Raw genomic sequence first — 23,403 nt, 5'->3', positions numbered from 1 at the left:
AGCAAGTAAGTATTATTTTGTTTTAATGCATAGACTCCAAATCTTAAATTTTGTAACCAAAATACAATAAAGTGTGTTTTGTGGTGTTTTTCAAATTTTGAATTCAAATTTGAAACTATTTTCTAATTTTGAATTTAAATATGAAAATCAAAGGGAGTTATCAAATTTTTCGTAATATTAAAGAAAATAATTTTTGAACTTTTACTACATAAAAAAAGGATAAATCCAAACATCCAAAGTTATTTTCTTATTACCATGCCGTTACCGTACCATTTTCTTTTCCACACAAACATTTATCACACTACCACTGATAAGATTATTCGTTGCATCCCCCATCAAATTCTAAAGTCAGCATATCATTTATTTTTGAATTTTTTGCATGAATACTTCTTAAAAATTTAAATTTACACGAAACTCTCTTAAAATTTCTATTTATTTCTGTGCTCTTATAAAACACTTTTTTTACACAAATGCCCATATTATAATAGTTCTTTTAACGTCGTTAATAAAAATCATATTTGTTTTAATTAAAAATAAAATAAAATTTTGAAATTACTTTTTTGTTCTTTATTGCGATCGTCTTATAAATATTTCTTTTCGTACTTCTATCAATTAAGAATATTTTAGTCATTTTAATTTGAAACTATTAGTTTTTTTAACGACGTTAGACTGCATGGATATATATGTAAAAATAAGAATAGAAAAGGATATAATAGTAAAATAAGTGTTTGACGAGGATATACATGTAGATATTAATTTTAAAAAAATATTTATGTAAAATTTGATATTTAGAAGAATATATATATATATATTTTTTTTTTTCCAATGTCGTGTCGGTTCAAAAATTAAAACTATTTTGTATCCCCAGTTGGTCGGACAAATGATCATGCTTTTCCAACCATATAAACCCCCAACCTTGCCACCAAGGTAGTAGCCTGGTGGTAAGGGGGCGATAATTCCGCCCAAGTTGCCCGGGTTCGAAACGCACGGGCGTCGATTAAATTAGGGGACCGGATGCCCCACGCTCGGCTGGCTTGTTGGCGGTTATGCTTTCCTTCCACTTGTACCAAGGTGGCACTGGGGTGACGTACCCACACGTGAGGCGGTGAACCCAGTGGGGTGAGCCCACGGGTCGGGGAAGGCACGCGAAACCTGCGACCTGTATCGAACATTCCCTAGTGGAAGGGGGCTCAGTAATGGGGCTGCTACGCGGGTGGGCTGGTCCCTCCCCCTCCCCTCCTATTTTTTACCAAAAAAAAAAACCCCCAACCTTTAATCACACTGCTTCTCCTAAGAGAACACGCTCTCATCTCTAATTACCAACATACCCTGTTTAAATCAGAAAATAACACAAATATCTTAGAAGAAAGAAATAGATACAGGGGCATTATCGGTATCATGCTTTTGTCGTCGTCCACGCGAAAGGGGGAAGGGGAGGATTGGAAGGCCGTGCTGTGCTGCAGGGTTCATGCAATAGAGACGCAGCGGCAAATCCCGCCTATAAATAACCTCTCTCTTCTCTCTTCACCTCCTCATAGCTTCGGATATTCCCTCCGGATCTCTCTATCTGTGTCTCTCTTCACCTCCCCATTCCTCTCCAAGAGCCTTGCGCCGGGGGCGAAGGTCTCCAGCCAGATCCGAGACGGCGGCACCTCGCCCCGCCCGAATTTCCTGGTTCTGATCGCGTGGGATTCGGATTCCGGCGATCCGGGCTTGAATTCTAGAGGAGGATCCAGGTAGGTTTTGGAATTCCGGTTGAACTAGATCTCCTCTCGTTTACGGCTCTGTGTGCTTGGATCCTGTCGGGGTAGATGGTCTTTGATCTTGATAAGTCATTTGATTTCTTTAACTTCGGTTATTTCGAGCTTTGTTCGGTTATTTTTATACGGTTGAAAAGTTTTGGCTTTTGCCTTTTGTTGTCCTTAGATTTTATAATGTTGTTTCTTTTTATAGGTCCAGAAAAGCTTAATTTAAATATTAATTATTAATTTAAATATTAATTAACTTTATTTCGAGTAAAAAGAGAAAAATTCTAGCTTTTTGTTAGGTCGCTGTTGTGTTGTTTAGCATGTCCTCTGATATTTGCTGCTTGGTTGATCTTTGCAAGCGGTTCGAGTTATTTGTTTTATTCTTTGGGTTTTGTGGTTGTTGGTTGATTCATTCTTTAGTTTTAACTTTCTTTCATATTTTAAATTGTTCTTTTTTGTGGGACTGGGTTCAATTTGGCTCGTTGGTTCATTTGTCCTTCGTCAGAGAAGAGCAGAACTTGCTTCAAAAAAGTTTTTTTTCTCCTTTCTCTGGACTCTTTCCAAGTACACGAGAGTTCTAGATGGTTTTTCCTCGCTTGCATGTCATGCATGAACTTAAATTGTGACTAATAGGACGGAAGATTCCACCTGCCAACTTCCTTAACCTTGTGTTTGGTTGGGGTCATGAGAGGGAGGATGGATGGGGCTGGAAGGACAGATCTCCCCCATCCACCGATTGGTTTGGAAAATCTTGGGAAGAATGTTTGAAAAGGAGGGATTGCCCATCGATGCTGGCCCACTAATTTGCATTCTCCCAAATTAGGAGAATGCAAGAAAGGATGGATGGAACATGTGAGAGGTGGGTTTCTGTATTGACAAAATTACTCCTCATTATTTTTTTGACAAAAGATGAGAGACCCCACACCCCACCTTTTTTTTCATTAAAGGATAGTTTAGTAAAAATATCATACAAATATCATCCATCCTCCATTTCATTCTTGCGATATCAAATAGAGAAGGGAATCATTTTTCTCCATCTTTCCATGTTTTTACGAAACTTACGGGAGGATGGATGGTTTTAAAAAATGGATGGAAAACCCATCCATCCTCTCCCTCATCCGTCTTTCCTTTCCTATCCATCCTTCGTACCAAATAGAGGGTAAAGGTTTTATGACAATCTCTTCTCTTGCTATATTTGTTTTCACTAAGAATTTGCCACCACATTCTAGTGGGTTGATGTTGGTTGGAAAATTTTTCTAGTTCTTCTATAGGGCCTTTTTGACCTAGGGTTGTGCTTCATAGACAACCCTATAATTGATGGGAAAAAGGAGCAGATGATGATGACGATCTTAAATGTTCTTTCACTTTGGCGAGATTCTAATTAGTTCTTTTATTAAACATTGTCAGGTCTGATAAGGGCTCCGTTTGGAGTTATTCTTGCAACTTTGAATTGCCGACATTTTAGTATTGTTGTTACATCGAACAAATTTAACAAAGGATTAAGGTTTGAAATGCTGAAAAACGGGATGATAGAATGCAGTGTTTGTCATTCCAAATTGTCATCCCCCACAAGCAAAACAGTATCAAGGGCATATGATACCCGTAAGAGCAAGATATCATCGAAATATCGTGCCCTCAATGTTCTTCTGGTTGTTGGTGATTGCATCTTGGTTGGCCTCCAGGTAATTCATTTTAATTTGTTAGTTCTAAATGTTATCTATTGATGTTTTGCATGATGTCTTAAAATTAGAAATATTTGCATAGGATTTTCAAAGGTGAATCAAGCTTGTTAATGAAGAGCCAGAGTTGCCAATGCAATGCTATGAGTTCCAAAGTTGACCCCTTCAATGACAAACTGCTAAAAACTCTTAAATTATTCTGTCACCATGCTCTATTCACAAGAGGATGACAGAGTTGTGTAGTAATTTGGATTATCCAATTCAAATCGGTATTTCTATTCATTCTTTATTTCAACTGCATACTTAAGGATAAATTTGATGTTCCGTGTTTAAATACGGATATTGATACAAATATGTGGTTTTGAATTTGCTTGGATCTTGATACATGTAATGTTTCAAGATCTTGGTTATAGATATGACATCTACATATAGACCTAATACACATAAGTTCATCTCATACAGATTCAAGTAGAAAAATGTTTATGCTTTTAGGTTATGAATATAGACATCTACATGTACATATGATAAATGTAATCTTTTTCTGAACCAATGGACCTGTTTGTTACAAGTTGGCATAGGTGCACAGAAAAGGTATACTAGGCACCTTGAGCAGCCAATGTACAAGACACCTTGACAATCCATATCCATCAACATTATCTGGTTATAGCGAATGTAGTTATTTCTTCCTGTTAGTTTGCATCTATGTCTTTTTAATCATCCTTACTTGGTATTAATTTCAAGTTTGAATGATGTCCATCTTCAAATTTGCACAACAAAACAGAAGTGACTGCACATAGGCATTTATATGATCTGCATATGCTTTCTCTGTATCAATATTCACCATACTGGTGCATACCAATCCATATCGGGCATACTTTATTGTATCGGTACCAAACCGACACTCGGTAAGGGGGGCGTACCGAGTGTCAGGGGCGGCCCAATATATTTGGAGGCCTAAGGCGGATTCAGTGAATGAGGCCTTTTTTTTTAATAATAAAATTTTTAATAAGTATAAAATATTTAGAAAAAAGATATGAAAATAGATAGCCATTAAGTACATTATTTCAACAAAAAATGCATGTATGCGACAAAGATAGATAAAAAGTCTTTTCAGTTTAATATAATTTTTGAATGGAAGCACGGAAAAGTAATTATGCTTAAGGAAGGGCCTATAAAACTGATTAAATAACTGGGATAATGCTTGACAGTACTGTTTACCATGTCAAGCAAGAGCAGAGTAGGAAAAGGTTATCCCATGGCACTTCATGGGCAAGGTAAAGGAAAGAATTTGTCCAGAAAGGAACCTCTCTATAAGAGAAAGTAGGGGCATTATGGGAAATTCACTCCATCTAATTAATAAAAGTCCCATCCCACCATCTCCCCTTCAAGTGAGTACCCAAGCAGCCACTGCAACATCACGGCACAGCAGCCATTCAACCCCCCCTCCCTCCTTTTCTTTCTCTACCCTCCAAGAAGTCCATCTCCAATCCCCCTATCTTTCTTCCTGATGGCCCAGCTGGATCAGGAGTAATGTGAGGGAAGGAAAATCAAGACCAAAACCAAAAAAGAGAAGGGATGAAAGATAAGAGTGGCTTCAGACGTGTATGAAGCCAACCAAATCCCTCCTCTCTCTTTCTCTCCACCCAAAACAAAACTACTGTCCCCAACTTCCCAAATTGACCCTCTGCAGGCCAGGAAACTCTCCACCTCCCTTCCATCAAGGGGGAAGACTTGTAGCCAGCTCCTGTTCCCATTTTATATAGGGCCTTTGCTTCCTTTTGGTCAGCCTCCCAGGGGCCTTCCATTGGCCCGAGGCCTTAGGCGACCGCCTCGATCGCCTAGGGCTCGGGCCGGCCCTGCCGAGTGTCCGTATGCCGAATGGACCAATATCAACATTGTACCAGGTAGCAATATGGTACCGACACAGGTGCCAAAATTGGTATTGTGAACCTTGCGTTACATCTTGAGCCAAAGGGTGAAAAGGCATGTTGTTGGCTCTCTTTGCAGTACGTACATTATGAAGGTGCCTTTTCATGATACACAATAATGTGCAGCCACTTGAATGCTTAATTAGTCTTAGCTCACATCAGGACACAACATGGTATTATGTGGAATATAATGCAACATGTTGCATGCCATGGGTTGGCATGGGTTTCATCCGGATGTGGCTTGGAATTTGGTTTATATTAAGCTGAACATGAATTGATCTTAATATAGTCATGTTGATCGAATGTCAGCTTGGGGCTACTCCATGGTACACCGATGTTGATATGTGTATATTGCACTCCTTCAAATTGGCAGCAGGGCAGGTAGTCAAGCCTTTTGTCTTGTGCATATGATTTCATGTTTGCCACACACTTGTGGGCTAGAGTGAGGTGTGAACTAGAATGCCAAAGCTAGCTCTCACACATGATCTCATTAGGATTTGACATATTCAAGAAAGGTTGCTTATGATGTTTCACTTGTGCGAACTTGTGGGGGGTTTGACTTTCATGTGGTCTAATGACAATTACATTACCCTCCTGCTTTGTTAGTGGGACTTCAAGCCATTTAACATGAGAGCTTTTGGCCTGCACACATGAGCTGAAGCACCTCTTCTGCAGGCAACTTATTTTGCCAACAACAATATGTTCAAGCTCAAATTAAGCACTGACCTCCCAATATCTTATCACAATGTGTGCTCATAATCTTGATTATTAGTAATCGTCAAGCAGTTGATTTGTGGGCAATGAATGAGATGTTTGATGGCAAGGAGATGTGCTTTGAATTGAAATAACTTACTCAGGAAGCTTCAACACCAAAACTTGATCATGATCTTGAATGTAAGATTAATAAGGAACTTTGTTGATTCCATGGCCAAATTTTGTCTTGGACCGTAGCTAAAGCTAGAATGAAACTTATAGTAATATGCTTGAGGGCCACTTTTGCTGCTGGCTGGAGTGCATACTGCATAATATAATGGGGCATACTGAGATTTTTCTCAAGCTTATGATGTCCTAGAATCCTGCTAGGCTGCTTACCATTTGTTAGGAAAATATATTTGCATCCTGGAAATATAAAGGGGATTTTCCAATCATTTATTGAGGAGATCCACAAGATACTGAATTATGACTTCTTTTCTTTCTATTTTTTCTCTAGAGGTTTGATGAACTTGAATGATACTTGTGGTTTCCCATTCATTTTTTTATCCGGAGAAGATTTAAGTCCTTGAGTGCAGGAGTAAAAAAGTTGGCTTCTGTCTCCATCTCTAATCCTCTTGTCACATTTTTCTTCTTCTCTGTTCATCTTCTTATATTTCCCTTATATGCTATTTGCTAAGCAAACTGCCCTGTGATCTGCATTTCTGAACCTAAATCTGGTCCAAAATTAGTATTTTTAGCCTGCACAAATCAACCTAGGGTGAATACTTCTGACATTAGTATTGATATGGACTCAGTTCTTTATAATCCCTAAACCTAAATATATAGTTAGTGCTGCTACATTTTCTTTCTTTATTTCTTTCTTAATTCTTGTTAGATTTTTATCCAATAATCCTTGTCTTCTAAAAGATTCACCCTCAAACCATATCAGCCTATCTTTGAAACCTAGAATATTTAGAACCGTAAACTTGGAGGCTGACCTTAACTATATTCTTTCTTCGCTCTGTTCTCATAAATTCTGAGACAATCTAAGATCAAACCTTATAATGCCGTAAATGAACATCTCTTCTAGCATTTTAATCATCTTTAAGTACACTTCTCTTCCAAAGCCTGTGCCTTTTGATTTTGATTTCCCCCTTTTAATCGGCTCCTCTATTTCTCTCTCCCTTATAATGTCCCTTATTTTCCCTGCCTTCTTATGCTTCTTAAGAAAATCTATTCTTTGTAAAGCCCAACCTTGTAGATCGAAGCCTGTATTCTTAGTCCTTGATCCTCTCTCTCTCTCTCTCTCTGCCCCCACTTTTCTTTATATATATCTCCTGGCAAAATCTAGATGCAGATTGTTCCAAAGCATATGAATCATGCCTAGATTTTTCCATAGATCCTTCTTAATGTAGAGCTATGCTCTGTAGTTGTGCTCATATTTGATGATAAAAGTTCTGGATGAACATTCTGATGCATGTTCTCAATACTGTTTATTATTTCTTTTTGTTTAATGGATGAAAAGATAATAAAGACAAGTGTTCTGTAAATGCTTCCTAGATTGATAACAGCCAGTGGGCCTTTTGCATAATGAATTGGATGGGCTGTCATATTTCATGAGAGAAGTGGCCAAATGCCAATTAGAAAATATGCAAATGACTTTTTGGATGAGTTATGCACTATCATTTCATCTAAAGTAACAAGCATTGCAAATCCTCCACTTTATATGGAGTTGGATGATTATATCAAGTTAGTAATTTATCTTCTATGATTGTAGGTACCTTTTTTTTTTTTTAAATATACTTTTTGATATACAGAATAGTCAAAGCATGATTTATTACCAAGTCTGTGTGTCATATTCTCATTTGACTATTACTTTCTGTACTAGGTCTATGTATGCTTATTGAAAAACAGCCAGTACCTTCTAAAACATTTATCTTTTCTTGAGAAAAGGACACTTTTGTTAAAAGAAATGTGTACCTGCAACTTGACAATGTTTGCTGAGCTTTCTATTTTGTTGCAGCCTATTTTGGTTTACATGTCCAAAGTGGATGGAAGCTTTAAGTTTAGTCCTATCAGTGTTAACTTTCTAACTGAGGTCACAAAGGTTCTCTTTGCCATCATCATGCTTATGTTCCAGGTTTGTTTATATATGCTTGTATGCTAACTTTTGCACTTAGTCTTTTTTCTTGATATTATATTTAAACATTCCCTTAGCTAACCGTTGAATTGATGCATCTCATGTTGATATAAAAATCAATACGTATTGCAGTGTGAACTAAAACTGAATGAAGTGGGTAGCATGTGAATAGATATTGATAATTCATTTGATTTGGACTCCATTAGAGCTTTAGCTGTATGCTATATATATATATATATATATATATATATATATATATATATATATATATATCATGAACTTATGTTGAGATGCTAGATGTCTGTTAACTTCAAAATCTTGATAGTTCACCATAGCTTTGTAATCCTTGATTTCGAGAATATGGTACCTAGATATTTTGCATATATTTAAATAGAACAAATTATTTTTGTTTGATGCTCTGGTGCCTTAAAGTACTAATATGCAATGTTCGCCTCTTTCAATTCACCTATTATTTCGAATTCCACGATGTGGTTGATATACTAAATATCTCTGCCTAGTTGATTGTACTGTGGTGGCTGCACTCTGTCTTCATACAACCTCATGAGAACCTTTCTAATGATTAACTGTGTCATCAGCTGCAAAGTTCAGATTTGCATATCATTTCTTATCTAGCAGTCTAAATTGATCTTAGCATAGTGCAGTAGACCAAGTGCTTGCATGCATGCGCATATGCGCATACATACATACACTAGGATACATAACCAAAGCAATATGCACTTAAGGTGCCAAACCAGAAAATATTTTAAACTGTTACAGATTCTTTTATAAGTGTGGGGCATGTGGAAGGACATTTAAATTATTTAAATCATTCTTACAACATGAATAAATTAGTCAAGCTATCCTTCATTTTGCCTGTAACTTATGTTCTTCCTTAGAATAGCCTGCTCCTTGCCTTTTATGTTTTGGTTTAAACATATCTTTTTGATTACAACCTTTGATCAGCCTTTTCTCCATATGGATAATCCTTTGAGCTGTGGATTTGCATGCTTTGGTGGACTTTCTGTCCTTCAGTATCAGTGTTTCATAGTGGTTGAATGTTGTGCTTGTAGAATCAACTTAATCTGTTGACTGGATTCTTTTCCTATGTTCTTTGCAGTTTTGACTTTGGTTTTGTTAACTTCTAATAATGACTATATGTTACTGAATAGATGGTTATCAGATTGTGTGTAAGTTAGCACATATTCTCCAGAATAATAGCACACATGCACTGTAATTTGAGGGTGCTTCTGAAGTTTGGTATTAAACTACTGGGACAACAAACAACTTGAAGTTTGGTATTAGATTACTGGGACAACAAACAACTTGGCCTTTGGTTTTAATTCCAAACAGACCTGAATGATAGCTGTTTTTGGTGAAAATATACTTCAAGCTGATCCGAGTTTTAAAGCACGACTTGGATTAGTTAATGTCTAATCTAGTAATTGAAATCCACAACATACATCTTGTATAATAACTATTCTGTTTGTCTTGTTTTGTTCTGTTGTTTCACTTTCTTCGTTATTTTCAGCTGTTGGGATTTTCAGTTCTTCATGCTTCTTATTATCTGAGTATTGCCTTGCACTGTACTTGGGATAAAAACTGTTTCATGCTCTATTAAATGGAAATTTTTTGGCTAAGTTCTGCTATCGGTTATTTTCCATCTGTCTGTTTCTTCCAAATAATTTTAGATAGATTTTTGCTAGGAAAAGATACAGATTTAAGTTTCTTCAATCAAATCAAAGATAACCTGGCACAATGTTTACAAAAAAAAAATGCAGATCAACTCCAGTGCAGAAATGTTTTCTTGAAGACTGTGTTGACTTTATTGTTAACTGCACTCAGCTGCATGGCAGAAGATATGCTCTTTTAAATATTTGCATTATTAGAAACAGAAATAGATTGGAAAACAGCTCACCAGAAAGAAAAAACAAATATCATGCAGCTCCCTCTACTGTCATCTGAAACTACAACAGTAAAGCTATATTTTGCTCCATGTTACCTTGATCTGGAGTTAATTTGATTTGAGAACTGTATAAAGAAACCTGTACTGCATTATTTCTTCACTGTATCTCCATCGAAGATTAATTTTGTTTATTAAGATTATATTTTTTGAGATTCATTTTTTTCCTGCTGATTAGAATCTTCTTTGATAATTTGAAAATTCTTATTTTGTTAATCAGTAGGCATTTTATGTGTTTTACATGTTTAGCTGATATTGCATATCATGTGGCTTGTATTACTTCTAGGTTTCATTTGAATTGTATCACTTTATCACCTCCATAACTCAATGATTTTTAAGCATCAACATCTCAATTTTGTGGGCTACCTAAAGCCTGGATATCCGTGGATTGTCGTAGTTAGGGCATATGTAGGTAGTGTTATCGCTAGCTAGTATTCATTCTGTAGTCACCATGGTTCAGAAGATTTGCATCAGTATGATTGAGAATGAGCCTTTCTTTCTCTTTTCTTTCTTCCTTTCTTTTTTTTTTTAATTTCAAATGTGTAAGAATGGTTATCTAATATTGCTTAGTTTTTGTTCAACAGGCTAGGCAACAAAAAGTGGGAGAGAAGTCCCTTCTGTCAATTTCAAATATCGTGCAGGTAAATTCTTCTCGTATAGAAATATCAATAACTTTTGTGGTTAAACAATTTTTACATCATCTCTTTCATAATTAATCTTGGCTGAGTCTTGGTTAATTTGGACCCATCCTGTTTGCTCCCCTTTTTGTATCTGCAATAAGGTTGAACTTGCTAACTTTTTCTTTCCAATCTCTCTGAACAATTCTATTGAAGTTGAAATCCAATTCATAGTTATAAAATAAAATTTTGTGTAATTTTATTAACAACTTCTTGTAGTCTACCTATTATATAGCTGCTTCAGTTTTTTACAATTTCTTTAGAACATTTACATACTCAGCATATAAATTTTTGAGTGATAGCCCTTTGTACCATTTGTGGAGCATGAAAACTGGTATGGACAACTTCTCCTTGGAGAGGTGGTGCTATATATGTTGAGAATGAAAATTTAGAAGTAAGGTTAGAAAATGGAACTTCCATTGATGATTCTTGATTTTTGATGTGAAACAAGCTTTTAGATTTGAACCACTTTCACAATTTTTCTGAGCAAACTTGCTGGAATTCAAGATGCAATTCTAGCATGATGGAGAGGACTGGGTTCCCTTTCCATTTTCCTATTTTCTGTTTCTATTGTATTGCTTTGACATGATTGGAGTAGCATAAAAGACAGGTTCATGTTCACTTTTCTTTTTGAAATTCTCATTCATTGCTAACATTATGCTTGTATAACTTAATTTGAGCACTGATTAGATTTCAATCTAGCTATTAGATGAATGAGAACCAATAATAACTGGTGGATTTAATTAGGGTTTTGTTGGATTGACATGAAGAAGTATATGCTACTCCATGTTAAAATACTAACGAAGTTTTTGATTGTTTAAATATATTTTGGTTTATATTTAAATTTGAATTCTAACTAATTTAAAACTATGCATGTGCTATGACTACAACTCTTTCCAATTTTATTTAGTTATTCTGCATTTATTTTCTTCTTTTGTCCTTCACCTTATGTCATGCAGACATTCTGCCAAAACCTTGAAATGACTTTCAAATATCGGCCCTTCATATGAGGCAAATAAGCGATAGCATCTAATTGTCAAAATGTGTTATTCTGCTTGCAGGCAGCTCGCAATAATGTTCTTCTTGCTATTCCTGCCCTTCTTTATGCCATCAACAACTACTTGAAATTTATAATGCAGGTATTCAGCCTTTTTTATAGCTCAGGTATTATGACCTACGTTTTCTTATTTACTTCTATCTTTGAGGTATAAGAAAGGTGAAGCTGTTGATTTGGTCATGTGATGGTGTAGCCGATCTAATGTGATAACTTTGCTAATTTTCGTAATTTAACCTATAAAACCATGCTGAAGGTCTGAAACTCGTTTTATTTGTTTATTTTCTTGCATTATCTCTATTTAATTATTGGTCATGTCTTTCATACAGTTATACTTTAACCCCGCAACTGTGAAAATGTTGAGCAACCTGAAGGTACGATTCTTTATGAAATTACCAGCATCAGGCAATAAATTTATTGAAGCATCATAAACAACTTATAGTAGCTTCTAGTTTTTGTAACTATCCTTTTTTTGGGTAATTGGACGTCTGAGAGCTTGGGTATTCAAGGTGTTCTAGGATAAACTTTTGTGGATTTTCTATGGATTACAGTTTTGGCATCAGTTGTAAAAAACTTTCCAGAACAACATATTCATTCCGACCTGATTCTTGCATAAATGATATAGCTTTTTGGTTTTATCCAGGAATACAGTCATTCTCACACACCCACAAAAAGATAACTACTAATCCTCTTGAATTTGGATTTTATTTAATCTGATTTGTCTTTTGATTCCTGTTGCTTATGTAAGATTTGCTTACTTTAAGTTGTAGGACGTTTAGGTCATTTGGTTTCATGCTAATATCATTTCTAGATTGCTGTATGATAAGATGTAAAAGTGCATTGTAACTTTTTCTTTTGATTATGTAGTCTATGATGGTATGCTTGATCTGTGGTTAGGTTTTCTATTTAAAAAGATTTTTTTTCTTATCAAAAACCAAAAAGATTTTATGAGAATCTCAAGGGCTGGTATCCAAGTTTTATCAACATAAAGCTTTGGGGGTTTCAATGGGTCAACCAATGCTTGGGCTAGGGTTTTCTTGAACCTAGCCAAGCTAAAGCTGAGCCTGAGCTTACAAGCTCATCCCCAGTCTGGTTCTCTGAGTCTAAACTGAAAATCTGGCATCATCCTCTTCTTCTTTCAACTGCCTTACCATGATCCCTGTTTTCTTTTCCTTCCTCTCCATCTTTAGCCTTTGAGAATGCAGTGTTAACTGAGTGTAATAATATATCTCAATATTTTCTATAACATGCCTTAGTTAACACAATCCATGACTTTGTACTTTCTCTTGTCAATCAATCTTGACCATGTCCTCATCTTCATTTCTATCTCTTTTCTTGGTAATAATCTTCAATTCTATCTCTTTGAAATTGCATTCTGCATACTCTCATGTATGATTTTCCTTCATGAATCCAATTTAGCACCTAATATTGTCTTCTTCTCATCAATCAAAAGTATATCATTTCCTAGTGGCATACACCATAATAAAGCATCCTAAAGATCCTTAAAATAAATAACAATGACTAGTTAACTTTCTTTTTTGAGAATATGATGGTTTTATTTATTTTAAAAAATTGCAGTTGAAGACATGATTTGGCTCAACATATATTTTACATTGATACATGGAATCCTCTTACCAACTAACCATAAACTTCCCATATAACAAAGGACTATAGTAGGCATTTCCTGTTGACTATGGGTCTATTTGGATGCCAGATGATCTAATTCAGAGATAAAATTTGCTCATATCAAGGAAACAGAAGGAAGCAAGCTTGTTGTGAAGAGCTTTAGGGACTGGAAGGGGCTAAAGATTTCACTATACCTAAATTCTAGGGCTAAATCACATTTGCAACCATACATGTTATCTGCGATCAATGGAATCATAACATCTTGGTCAACAACAATCCCCCAAAACCCTCATGTTAGACCACCTTCACTGGAGACTTCTGAGGAGTTGGGGAACTTATTGCCAAATATCATGATCCAGTATCCAAACAGGCCCTATGTCTTGGTGAGACATTACATCTGTGTTGTTCATATGTTTTTCTTGGAATCTGGCTTCTTTTTGTTAGTCACATTATCACTGAGGAGAACAATGTTTAACAATCAAACTCCCTCTATAATGTTATTCTTTTAACAATGTTATCTACCCTAGTTTTGGTTTTTACCAGGTGATTTCAATGCTTTCTAGCTGTGGTAGATAATAATTTACCTGGTTACAAAGATATATTATATTAGAATTTCTGTCAGTAAACTCTAAATAAAACTGCCTATTTATATAACCTGCTGTACCTTGAGATCCTTGTTACTCCATTATTTTCTACAATTTGTTCAGACATGTTTCCTTAATCTTCACTTATTTTGTTTGTTTAAATCATACCTCTGATTTAATCTTATTTGATGATTCTGCTAACGGTTGTAGGTTTTGGTAATTGCTGTTCTTTTAAAGATCATAATGAAAAGGCGCTTTTCCATTATCCAGGCAAGTTTGAGTTTTGCCATTATATTTCTAGCAAACTATTTCAGTGATGAAATACTTGGAGGGGAAAAAAATAACCTATCATTTTTGGGTGATATCTCTATAAATTTTATTTTTAGGTGGCATCTCGATGATTTATATGTAGTTAACAACTAACTTTTATTTGCATTGAATATTTTAAGAAGTTGAGGAGAGTAATTGGCTTGTTTTTTCTTATTAATGTGATGATTTGATATTTGTACTAAATTATCTATTCTTTAGTCATTAATACTTAAATATGTTTTTTTTTATTTGGTTATTTGCAGTGGGAGGCTCTTGCATTGTTGCTTATCGGAATTAGTGTTAATCAGCTCCGGTCATTGCCTCAGGGAACTACCGCACTTGATCTTCCTGTAGCAATGGTTGCGTACATTTATACATTAATTTTTGTAAGTCTTATTGAATATGACATGAGATCTTTAAATCTTCATATCTTGCCACATTTCATGAGTATTCATATGAATTTGTTTAAAAATTTTAACTAAAAATTTTGTAATGTTATTTTGTTAAGAGGTGAACTGAATCTTGATTATGTAAGTGTATTCAAACAGATTGTGACAAACTACCAAGCAACTCCAAGATGAAAATTGAGTTTGAACCTCTTATTGCCTTTGTGTAAATAGTGTTAGGCTATATCATCCATGGAAAAAATAATTGTTGTAAGTCTTAACAGAACTAAGTAACTATTGTACTTGAATTGATTAGTTGTTAAATTGATGTAAAATAGATGCCTATTTTTACACTTTTCTCTTAACTCTAGTTTCATGTGTCATAGATTCTAACATGGAGATGAAAAAAATTTCAGGTGACTGTTCCTTCACTAGCCTCAGTTTACAATGAATATGCTTTGAAAAGCCAATTTGAGACAAGTATATATCTTCAGGTATCTCTAATAGCTGGATTAGCTAGCTAATTGGTATTTTAGAAAAAGAGTCACTTTCATCTTTGTGATCTTGTGCTTGCAAAACCCCTCACTTTTTGCATGATAATGAGATGCTTCCATTTTTCTGCCCCCTTTATTTTCTTCTGGTACCCTTAATTTGTGTATTTTTGTTTCTTTTTGCAGAACTTGTTTTTGTATGGCTATGGTGCTATATTTAACTTTCTTGCCATCGTTGGAACTGCCATTTTTAAAGGTACAGAATGCCAGCAATTCTCAAGACTCAAAATGCCATTTTAGGATAAAGAAGAAGTTCAGTTAAACTAAATATATATAGGCCTTCAGAAATCTGTTATAATATTACTTGTCATATTTTGATTGCAGCTTTCGAGAACAGGAATTTTTTTGTTCTTATTTTCATGTGTACATGCATAGAATTTCAATCTGGAATACCATGAACAGGGACTTCTATGCTTTCTGCCTGTACATCGGTTAATTCTGTTAACTGATTCATCACTTAGGAAACAGATTTATACTTGATAACATGTTTAAACCAGCAGTGACTTACGGCTAGAGAATAGGCAATCAAACATGTGAAGATCATCTTTCATAGCTTGATCGTCATATGAAGATGTTCACTTATAGTCAGAAGATTGAGTGGGACCACCGTCGCTGTATTCTATCACTTCTATTCCTTAAATGCTGCTATTAAATTGAACCCGACACCAATGCTTTCGTTCAAGTCTAGCCTTGAGCACTGAATGCCACATGCAAACATAACAGTGGTTAAGGTTTTGCATCTTTTTTCCGAATTCAATCCTACAACTGTGGTCTATTGGGATTGGTATCTTTTGGTGGTTCTGATGCCTGTTGGCTGAATGCCCATCTGTGTTCTATTTATATTTTTCCTGAGATTCAGCTGGAGGTACTTGAGGAGTCTTTTTTGCCTTTTTGTTTTTTTTTGGCAAGGCTAACTTGATACCTGACCATATATGCCAAACACCAGAAAACTTAAAGGCATTTATATGGTGGAGAAGCTAACGACAATCCTCATAAATTTACATTTGCTGCAGAGATAATTATCAAACATGAAGAAGGGTAAGAAAATCTTGATTTTGGTTATTCAGTAGAATAAATCTGCACCTGCCAAAAATGAATGTAACCATCTACTTGTCTAGTCTTCTCTGATTTGACCATTAATTAAGGCAATTTTGAATTATGTACCTGCATTCTTGATCTTCTTGTAATTTTCTTTGGATGTTAGATGCTAACTACTGGATTGGTGTTTAAGTTCATTTAGGAAAAAGCAAAAGATTTTCTAGGACAGGATCTTCATAATTCTAGATCACTTGTCGGATGGTTCGACCAAAAAAAAGCTTTTGATGAACTTACTATTTTCATCAGGAAAAGGGCATGGGGCCTTGACTTCTTAGGATGTGGTTTCTCTCACAACAGTAGCAGAAGTTTTGCACTATATAAATAAAGCATGTGTTATGGAAGAAGTATCCTCTCCATTGCTTATTTTTCCTAGCTTTGTCTCTTCGGTTATGACTAATGAAATATTTCATGTTCTTTCTCCATTATATTATGTCCTTTAACAAGTTGTCATGGTCTAATGATAGCCACAGGTAGTCCTTGTGGGGCCATGCTGAACCATTATTTGTTGATATATATATTTCTATTAAGGCACCATGTAGATACTTTGATTTATTAACAATTTTACCTTTTTTTTCTTAAAATGATTCATTATTTTCATAGTAGTTTCTTAGTGATCCTGATAAAAAAAAAACTTTTGAGACCAAATTTGTCCTTCACTGTCAGAATATTAGGGCATAAGTTCATCCTAAGTGCTAAAAGTATGACTGTTGCTAAACAACAGCCTGCCATCAACAACATGCTTTCAGAATTGGGATGGCCTTGTTGAAGTCCCAATCTCCAAATCTGAATCATCACTGTATTTATTACCTTCTAACTTCTTAGACCACCTTGTTTAATTATGATGTTATAGAAGCATATTTGGACCATTATTACCCAATTTCAATTGTTTGAGCATTAGCCACAATGTCTTGGTGGCATGGCGGAATGAATAAATCATATTGTTTTATTATTCTAATCTGTTCTCGTAATTGTGAGTGCCATAGTAGTTGGTTTCTCACGAACTCGCTGAATGTCTTGAATTTTTTAAAAATATCAATTCTGAAAAAGCCAGAAGATTCTAGCATATTTCGAAGTTATTGGTGAATAAAAATAGGCCTATTAACAGCTAAGCTCAAAATACTTAGTATCATGCCGAAATTGGTGAGTTTAGAAACCATCTCATTGCACAATGTCATTATTATTGTGCCAGGTAGCTTCTTACCGTATCACAAAATGATCCATGAACTTGTCAAAAATTAGGCCAAAAATCAGCAAACTAATCATTTTACAATCTAGTATGTACTATTTCTGGTGCCACCATAATCAAGGTCTGGATTTGAAGCATTCAAAATACATCTCTATCTAATAAAGTTGTTATAATTAAATCATTTAAGGCATGCATACTGGTCCTGAAGAGTTTGATGCATAATATACAAAGAAACCTAATACACATGCAACCTTAAATCTTGAAGAGCATATTCCTCTTGATAAATTTACGTAATATGCCATTTATTTTTGAATGGCATAGGATGAAACCCTGTTTAGGGAATATCTCATATGCATCATTCATCGAGGAGGTCTTTTGGATCAAGATTGGGGTTTTATTATATGCCAAGGGCCATTTAATTTTCACCAAGATTAGAAGTCTTATTAGGTGTCACTCTTTTGTTTGTTAACCCTTATTTATGCTACCCATTTGGGTGCCAAAGGATGCCTTCTCTTTCTCTTGCTCATCTGCATAAGTGCAGCTGCTCAAGGGATCATGCATACCGCTGCTCCTAGCATAATTTTTTATTGGCTTTAGATATCCACTTATCTCCTGCTTGTGCACATAGATCCAGATCACTCCCGTGTGATTTCGTGCCATTGCAAGATAGTGTTTGTGTGGGTTTGACATCAACCTGGTGTGCAAACTTGTTACATCAGACCAAAAATTTGGCATGTAAACATCCAAATATATAGTTTATTAGATGGTCCACCCATATACTTAGATTTTCTAGTTGTCAATGTCAATCTTCCAAAGCTATTGACCTGAATGGTATTTTGATGCCTTCCTCATAACCCTCTGCTTATCACCTTTTATTCTTCCATCAGTATCTGTGCATGTTCTCTGTCATCACATGGATGGAGAAAGTGAGAGTTTTTTTTAAGGTGCTCATTTATTTCTGTAAGTTTTAGTTAACATATAAGAAACATTTATGGTAGTTTTATCTGATGAATTGGTGTTTTCTGTATCGAATGAATTCTCTGATTTCTATTTGATTTGAAATGGTTTTTCATGCTGTGAGCCAATTTAGCATTTAGTGTGAGTAAATAAGCCTATATCTATCTGTATGTGTTTTATCACATGACAGCTTTCCATGTTGGTGCACCTGCGTCCAGCATTGACTGACTGTTTTTATAAATACTTATTATAGTTTTTAATGCTCGGCATGGAATCTTCAACGTCTCAGGACCCAGTAGCTTTGATATTCTTCAAGGCCACTCAAAGGCTACAATGTTACTCATATGCAATAATGCAGCACAAGGCATCCTGTCCTCATTCTTCTTCAAGTATGCAGGTGGACTACAGTTACTATGATTGATGAGTTTGACTTGCTTGAATCCTTGTAGTCACTAAAAATAAAATTTTCTTTTCAATTGACTGGAAATATTTTGTTACCTCATTTGTTGGTTAAATGTTGCTCGCAGATACAATTTTGAAGAAATATTCATCAACAGTTGCCACAATTTTTACTGGCATAGCATCTGCGCTGTTGTTTGGCCATACTCTAACTATAAACTTTATGCTGGGAATCTCAATAGTGTTTATATCAATGCACCAGGTAACAGCTGCATATTGAAGTTGTCTATCTGGAATACTGTTGATTTCCTGGACATCCCTGACAGTGTGCCATTCTACAGTTCTTTTCTCCACTGGCAAAAGCCAAAAATGAGGTGCCAAATGGAACACTGGAAATGATGGATGCCCAAGATCTCAGGTTGTTTAATCTTACTGCTGTAGTTGATAGGCTGCCTGATGCTATCTTTTGTTTGCTAGTTACGTTGCAGTTTATTCGGTCTTTTCGGCCTTTTGAAGTAGCATATAGTACCATTTCAACAGACATTTTCTTAATTCCTGATACGTCCAAATATCTTTGGGAATGTGATGGTTATTTACCACCACTCAGGTTTGAACCCGGGACCTCTCACTCGGAGAGATGGGTGCATGCCAGCTGATCTACCAACTGTTGGCCTGATATATCCAATAATTATTTTATTACACTTGGAAAGACTGCTATAGACCAATTGACAAACTGGGTGTGTGAATTTCATTTGCACATCCTAAGATGCAAACCCTGATTTCCTTGCAAAAAATAGCTATGCTGATATGTTGACATAATATAAGTTCTGTGGATTTTCTATCAGTTGGTTGAGTTGGATTCAAAAGTTTGAAACAATTTGAGAGTCATCTCCAATCCTTGAAAGTTCATTAAATTGTACATATTTATTCTGTTGCAATATCAGTGTTCCTTTCTCATTAACCTGGCATAATATGGATGCCTCCATTTTTCAGATCCAAGGAAGCATCCTTCATAAATATGACTGCTGGTGCAACTGAAGATGTAAGGAATTTTTCCACCATTATTAATAATTATAATTTTACTTTTTATTTTTGAATAAGTTTTCCTCAAGCATTTTTTCTTAAATTCAGGCTAGCCACCATATTGGACCTGATGAGAAACAGCCGCTTCTTCCCACCTAATTTTGTTCTCAAGGTATGCTTCTTCTGAACCCTATGACATACTTTAGAAAGAGGATATGATAACTTATGCTTCTGTAATCATTTTAAAAAGATATTCATGCATTCACTAGACATTTTGGATTTAGAACAGTGCTAATGACATGCAATTTGAATGTCAGACATAACTACCTTTTCTTTTGTCTGCCAACATGACATATGCTATCATATGTCATGTATTGGATGCTGACTTAAGCTAAAAAGAAGGCATTCATTTGTTGAAAGCCAACATGACATATGCTATCATGTTTTGGATGTTGACTTAAGCTAAAAAGAAGGCATTTGTTTGTCCAATTCCAAGACCTACCTTGCGATGGAAACCACATACCTGTCCTTGACTCATACCTACCTCGAGGTGGGTTGGTGCACCCTGAACTTGCCCCCTGGGTATACTTAAATCTCCACCTTGCCTAGAGTTAGGGTGGGTTGGGACGGGTCGGGATAGGTAAAATTGCAAATATCATCTCTCTCTCTCTCTCTCTCTCTCTCTCTCTCTCTATTTCAGCATACAAATCAAACAAATAAAAAAAAAAAATTAAAACTTAGCATGTCACATAACTTTAAACAAACTAAGATTATAACAAACCTAATTTTCAACGATAATATAAACAACGAATAGCAAAAATGTTCTTTAGGAAATCAAAGATACCTTAAACCAAGAAAAGCAAACAATTAGGAAAAGGGTATTTTAGTAAACACCCTAGATTGATTTTGAGGTGGGTATGCCATTACCCACCTCTGACACGGGTTTTATTTTAAGTTTATGTCGCTATCCCCGACTCTAAATGGGTCGGTTAAAACCCACCTTGTTAGAGTCGGTTACTCAACGAGGCGGTGTAAATTGCCACTCCTATGAATTCATGATAAACCTGACTTAAACCCGAGTTTCCATCCTATTCTATATATTAGTTGATAGTTCAAGGCAAATTTTGTCATTTTGCATGTGTATCAGCAGGACTTTAGAAACCCTGAAACATCTTTTTTCATGTATCTAAAGTGACTCTAAGGAAGGAGAGAGTATATATCATTGGATTCATAATGTAATTGAAAGTATAGAAAGCACTAAGATTTTATTGAGAATTTTAATATCTAAACAACACCTGAACCAACTGAAAGGTGATCTAATTAGGCCCTGACAAGCTCTAATGACACTAGTCCTATCATCAAACTATGAAAAATTGAAGGTCTAGAATGATGCAGAAGTAGTAACCTACGGAAGAGGAGTTAATGTTGAAGTCAGTGTCGGGAAAAGAGCTTATATTCAAAATAGGCATGCATGTGGCTTCGGTGGAACTGACTCATACCACCTATAAGCTGACTAATTGGCTTCCTTCAATCTTCTGTCATTTAACTATTGACACCACCTCTTTATTTGCAAACTTCTTCTGGTTTTTCTACACCACCAAATTTTTGGAATCTGTACCAATAGTTGGAGCGTCTGGACCTAAGGGTCATGCTTGCCAAGTTTTAACTTTCCGTTTTTTAAACCCGAAACCACTTTCTCTTTTTTTCTCAAAACCCAGAAAATTGAAACTTGTTTTGCGGCAAATATGGTGCTTGTGGCTGGTGGTGGCAGTGGGTGGCGATGGGCCTCGGGCGGTTGTGATGGCTGGTGGCAGGGGTGGCCGACTGGCAGTGGGTAGCCAGCAATGGCCGCCGGTAGGGATCAGTGGCAGCAATGACAGCTGGTGGTGGCAATTGGCGGTGATGGTTAATGGCGGCAAGTGGTGGCCGGTGGGGGTGGTGGGAGGTGGTTGCCATTTTTCAAAAAAAGTTCCAAACCATGTTTTTTTTTTTGGTTGCCAGCTTCAAAGAAAAACTGAAAATGGAATTTGGCTTACCAAACACTTGTTCTACTTCTGTTTCTGTGTTTTTTTTTTTTTTTTTGAAAAATGGAAATCGGCAACCATGCTAAACAGTGCCTAAATTAGTCACAACATTATGAAGCAAGGTAGGAATTTAGCAGCTACATAGACAATAGAGGCAAAATATGTTTATTTTGGTGGATATGCTGTTTGCTAGAAGCATCTAATGGAGAAAAACTTCCATCTTTTGTTCCAAGTCCTCATATCATTCGGTTATCGTTTTAATTGCTAATATGCTATTATAATAGGATATGTAATTTCAATTCATATTCTCTTCATCTTAATATTGTTATTACTAACTTTTTTTAAACAAAATACTGGAACATTTTTTTTTTCTACAGGGACATGGAAGAAGATTCGTTTACTGGATATATTATAAAGATGAGCCAGTTCTAACTACTACAAATAAATTTTTTGACCACAGAGAGGAGATATATATATATATATATATATATATATATCTCACATACATATTTTGACCATAAATTTCAAGCTGTTTCATGCTGTAGCTTTTCAGTAATGAGGAGGACCAGCTGCCATGAGATGGAGTAGGGAAAAGGATTATAGTTGAGCTGTAGGGGGTAGTCACAGAAAGGCACTTTGTTGCTTTTCACTCATAGTGTATCCTTACTATTTTAGTCACTGGCGGACTTCTTTTGATATCATTTATGTCTTTGTTTTCCTTCCATCGAGTTTTGGATGGATTATAGTGTTATCATCCAGCTTTTGCCATGTAAAAATTGGAGTTACGAGTTTATAAAGGATCTTCTAAATGAGCAGCAAAATCCCAAGCCCCTTATAATTTGGTTTGTTGAGGCTAGTGCTTTGTATATTCTTACAATTGCATGGTGAATTTTACTGTGGCGCATTCATGATCAGAAATTGGCCCATTTCGTAAGAACTGAATAACCAGCAGGAAAGGAGCATTATCTATTGCTTTGAGCCTCAGTCATTGAATAATTTTGTTGGGATGATTTTCCGGACTTGGTATTTGAATGATGTCAACTGACCTTGTTATGCATAATAAATTCAGAGCTATATCAGAACATGAGAGGATTAGCAGGGCAAGCGAGTGACCTTTTGTGAAGGCTCGCCTGGGCCCTGTCCATTTGATTGGCCCAAGCTCGGGCCAAGGTGGGGGCGAACTGCGTTCGCTCTGCATATCTGCCGAGGAGTCTTCCTCTTCTCCCTCCGGCGAGTTCGGCCGGGATGAGGGGTTTTAGGGTCGTAGAGATCCTAGGGTCTCCTCTCTAAGAGAGAGACCCATCTTTGTCGAGTGCCATTGCTCCTCTTTTCTCTCATTGAGTCCACAGTTTTCGTTCTTATGCCCGCTAGTGATCGAAGC

At 35.9% G+C, this 23,403-nt stretch overlaps 1 protein-coding gene across 7 annotated transcripts; it reads left to right on the top strand.

Moving 5' to 3' along the window:
• Positions 1 to 1,283: 1,283 nt before the first annotated feature.
• On the top strand, positions 1,284 to 22,843 carry LOC103716233 (CMP-sialic acid transporter 5-like). 7 transcript variants are annotated; one of them, XM_017844989.5, is made up of 16 exons: positions 1,284 to 1,736; positions 3,156 to 3,430; positions 8,072 to 8,188; positions 10,733 to 10,789; positions 11,887 to 11,964; positions 12,209 to 12,253; positions 14,300 to 14,359; positions 14,662 to 14,784; positions 15,201 to 15,278; positions 15,462 to 15,531; positions 18,866 to 18,973; positions 19,104 to 19,237; positions 19,317 to 19,393; positions 19,969 to 20,017; positions 20,107 to 20,170; positions 22,400 to 22,843. In XM_017844989.5, exons 2-15 carry the CDS (start codon positions 3,260 to 3,262, stop codon positions 20,155 to 20,157), a joined length of 1,218 nt encoding a protein of 405 aa, XP_017700478.1. In that variant the 5' UTR covers positions 1,284 to 1,736; positions 3,156 to 3,259; the 3' UTR covers positions 20,158 to 20,170; positions 22,400 to 22,843. The 7 variants fall into 7 exon arrangements, with proteins under 7 accessions (XP_017700478.1, XP_008802376.1, XP_088571531.1 ...); XM_008804154.6 differs by having other exon boundaries at positions 1,399 to 1,736; positions 18,830 to 18,973; XM_088715402.2 differs by lacking the exon at positions 1,284 to 1,736 and adding an exon at positions 2,269 to 2,607.
• Positions 22,844 to 23,403: the final 560 nt, after the last annotated feature.

The sequence above is a fragment of the Phoenix dactylifera genome, chromosome 2 (genome assembly GCF_051530095.1).
Source record: "Phoenix dactylifera cultivar Ajwa chromosome 2, Ajwa_hap1_PhDact_Kaust_v1.1, whole genome shotgun sequence".
NCBI lineage: Eukaryota > Viridiplantae > Streptophyta > Magnoliopsida > Arecales > Arecaceae > Phoenix > Phoenix dactylifera.
This window is presented reverse-complemented; position numbering and strand designations above follow the sequence as displayed.

What these genes read in the sequence shown, in the direction of transcription:
- LOC103716233 (XM_088715401.2), top strand. An exon ending in GGCGCTTTTCCATTATCCAG is followed by an intron (nt 14,360 to 14,661) that starts GCAAGTTTGAGT and finishes GGTTATTTGCAG; the next exon opens with TGGGAGGCTCTTGCATTGTT. An exon ending in ATTCTTCTTCAAGTATGCAG is followed by an intron (nt 18,974 to 19,103) that starts GTGGACTACAGT and finishes TGTTGCTCGCAG; the next exon opens with ATACAATTTTGAAGAAATAT.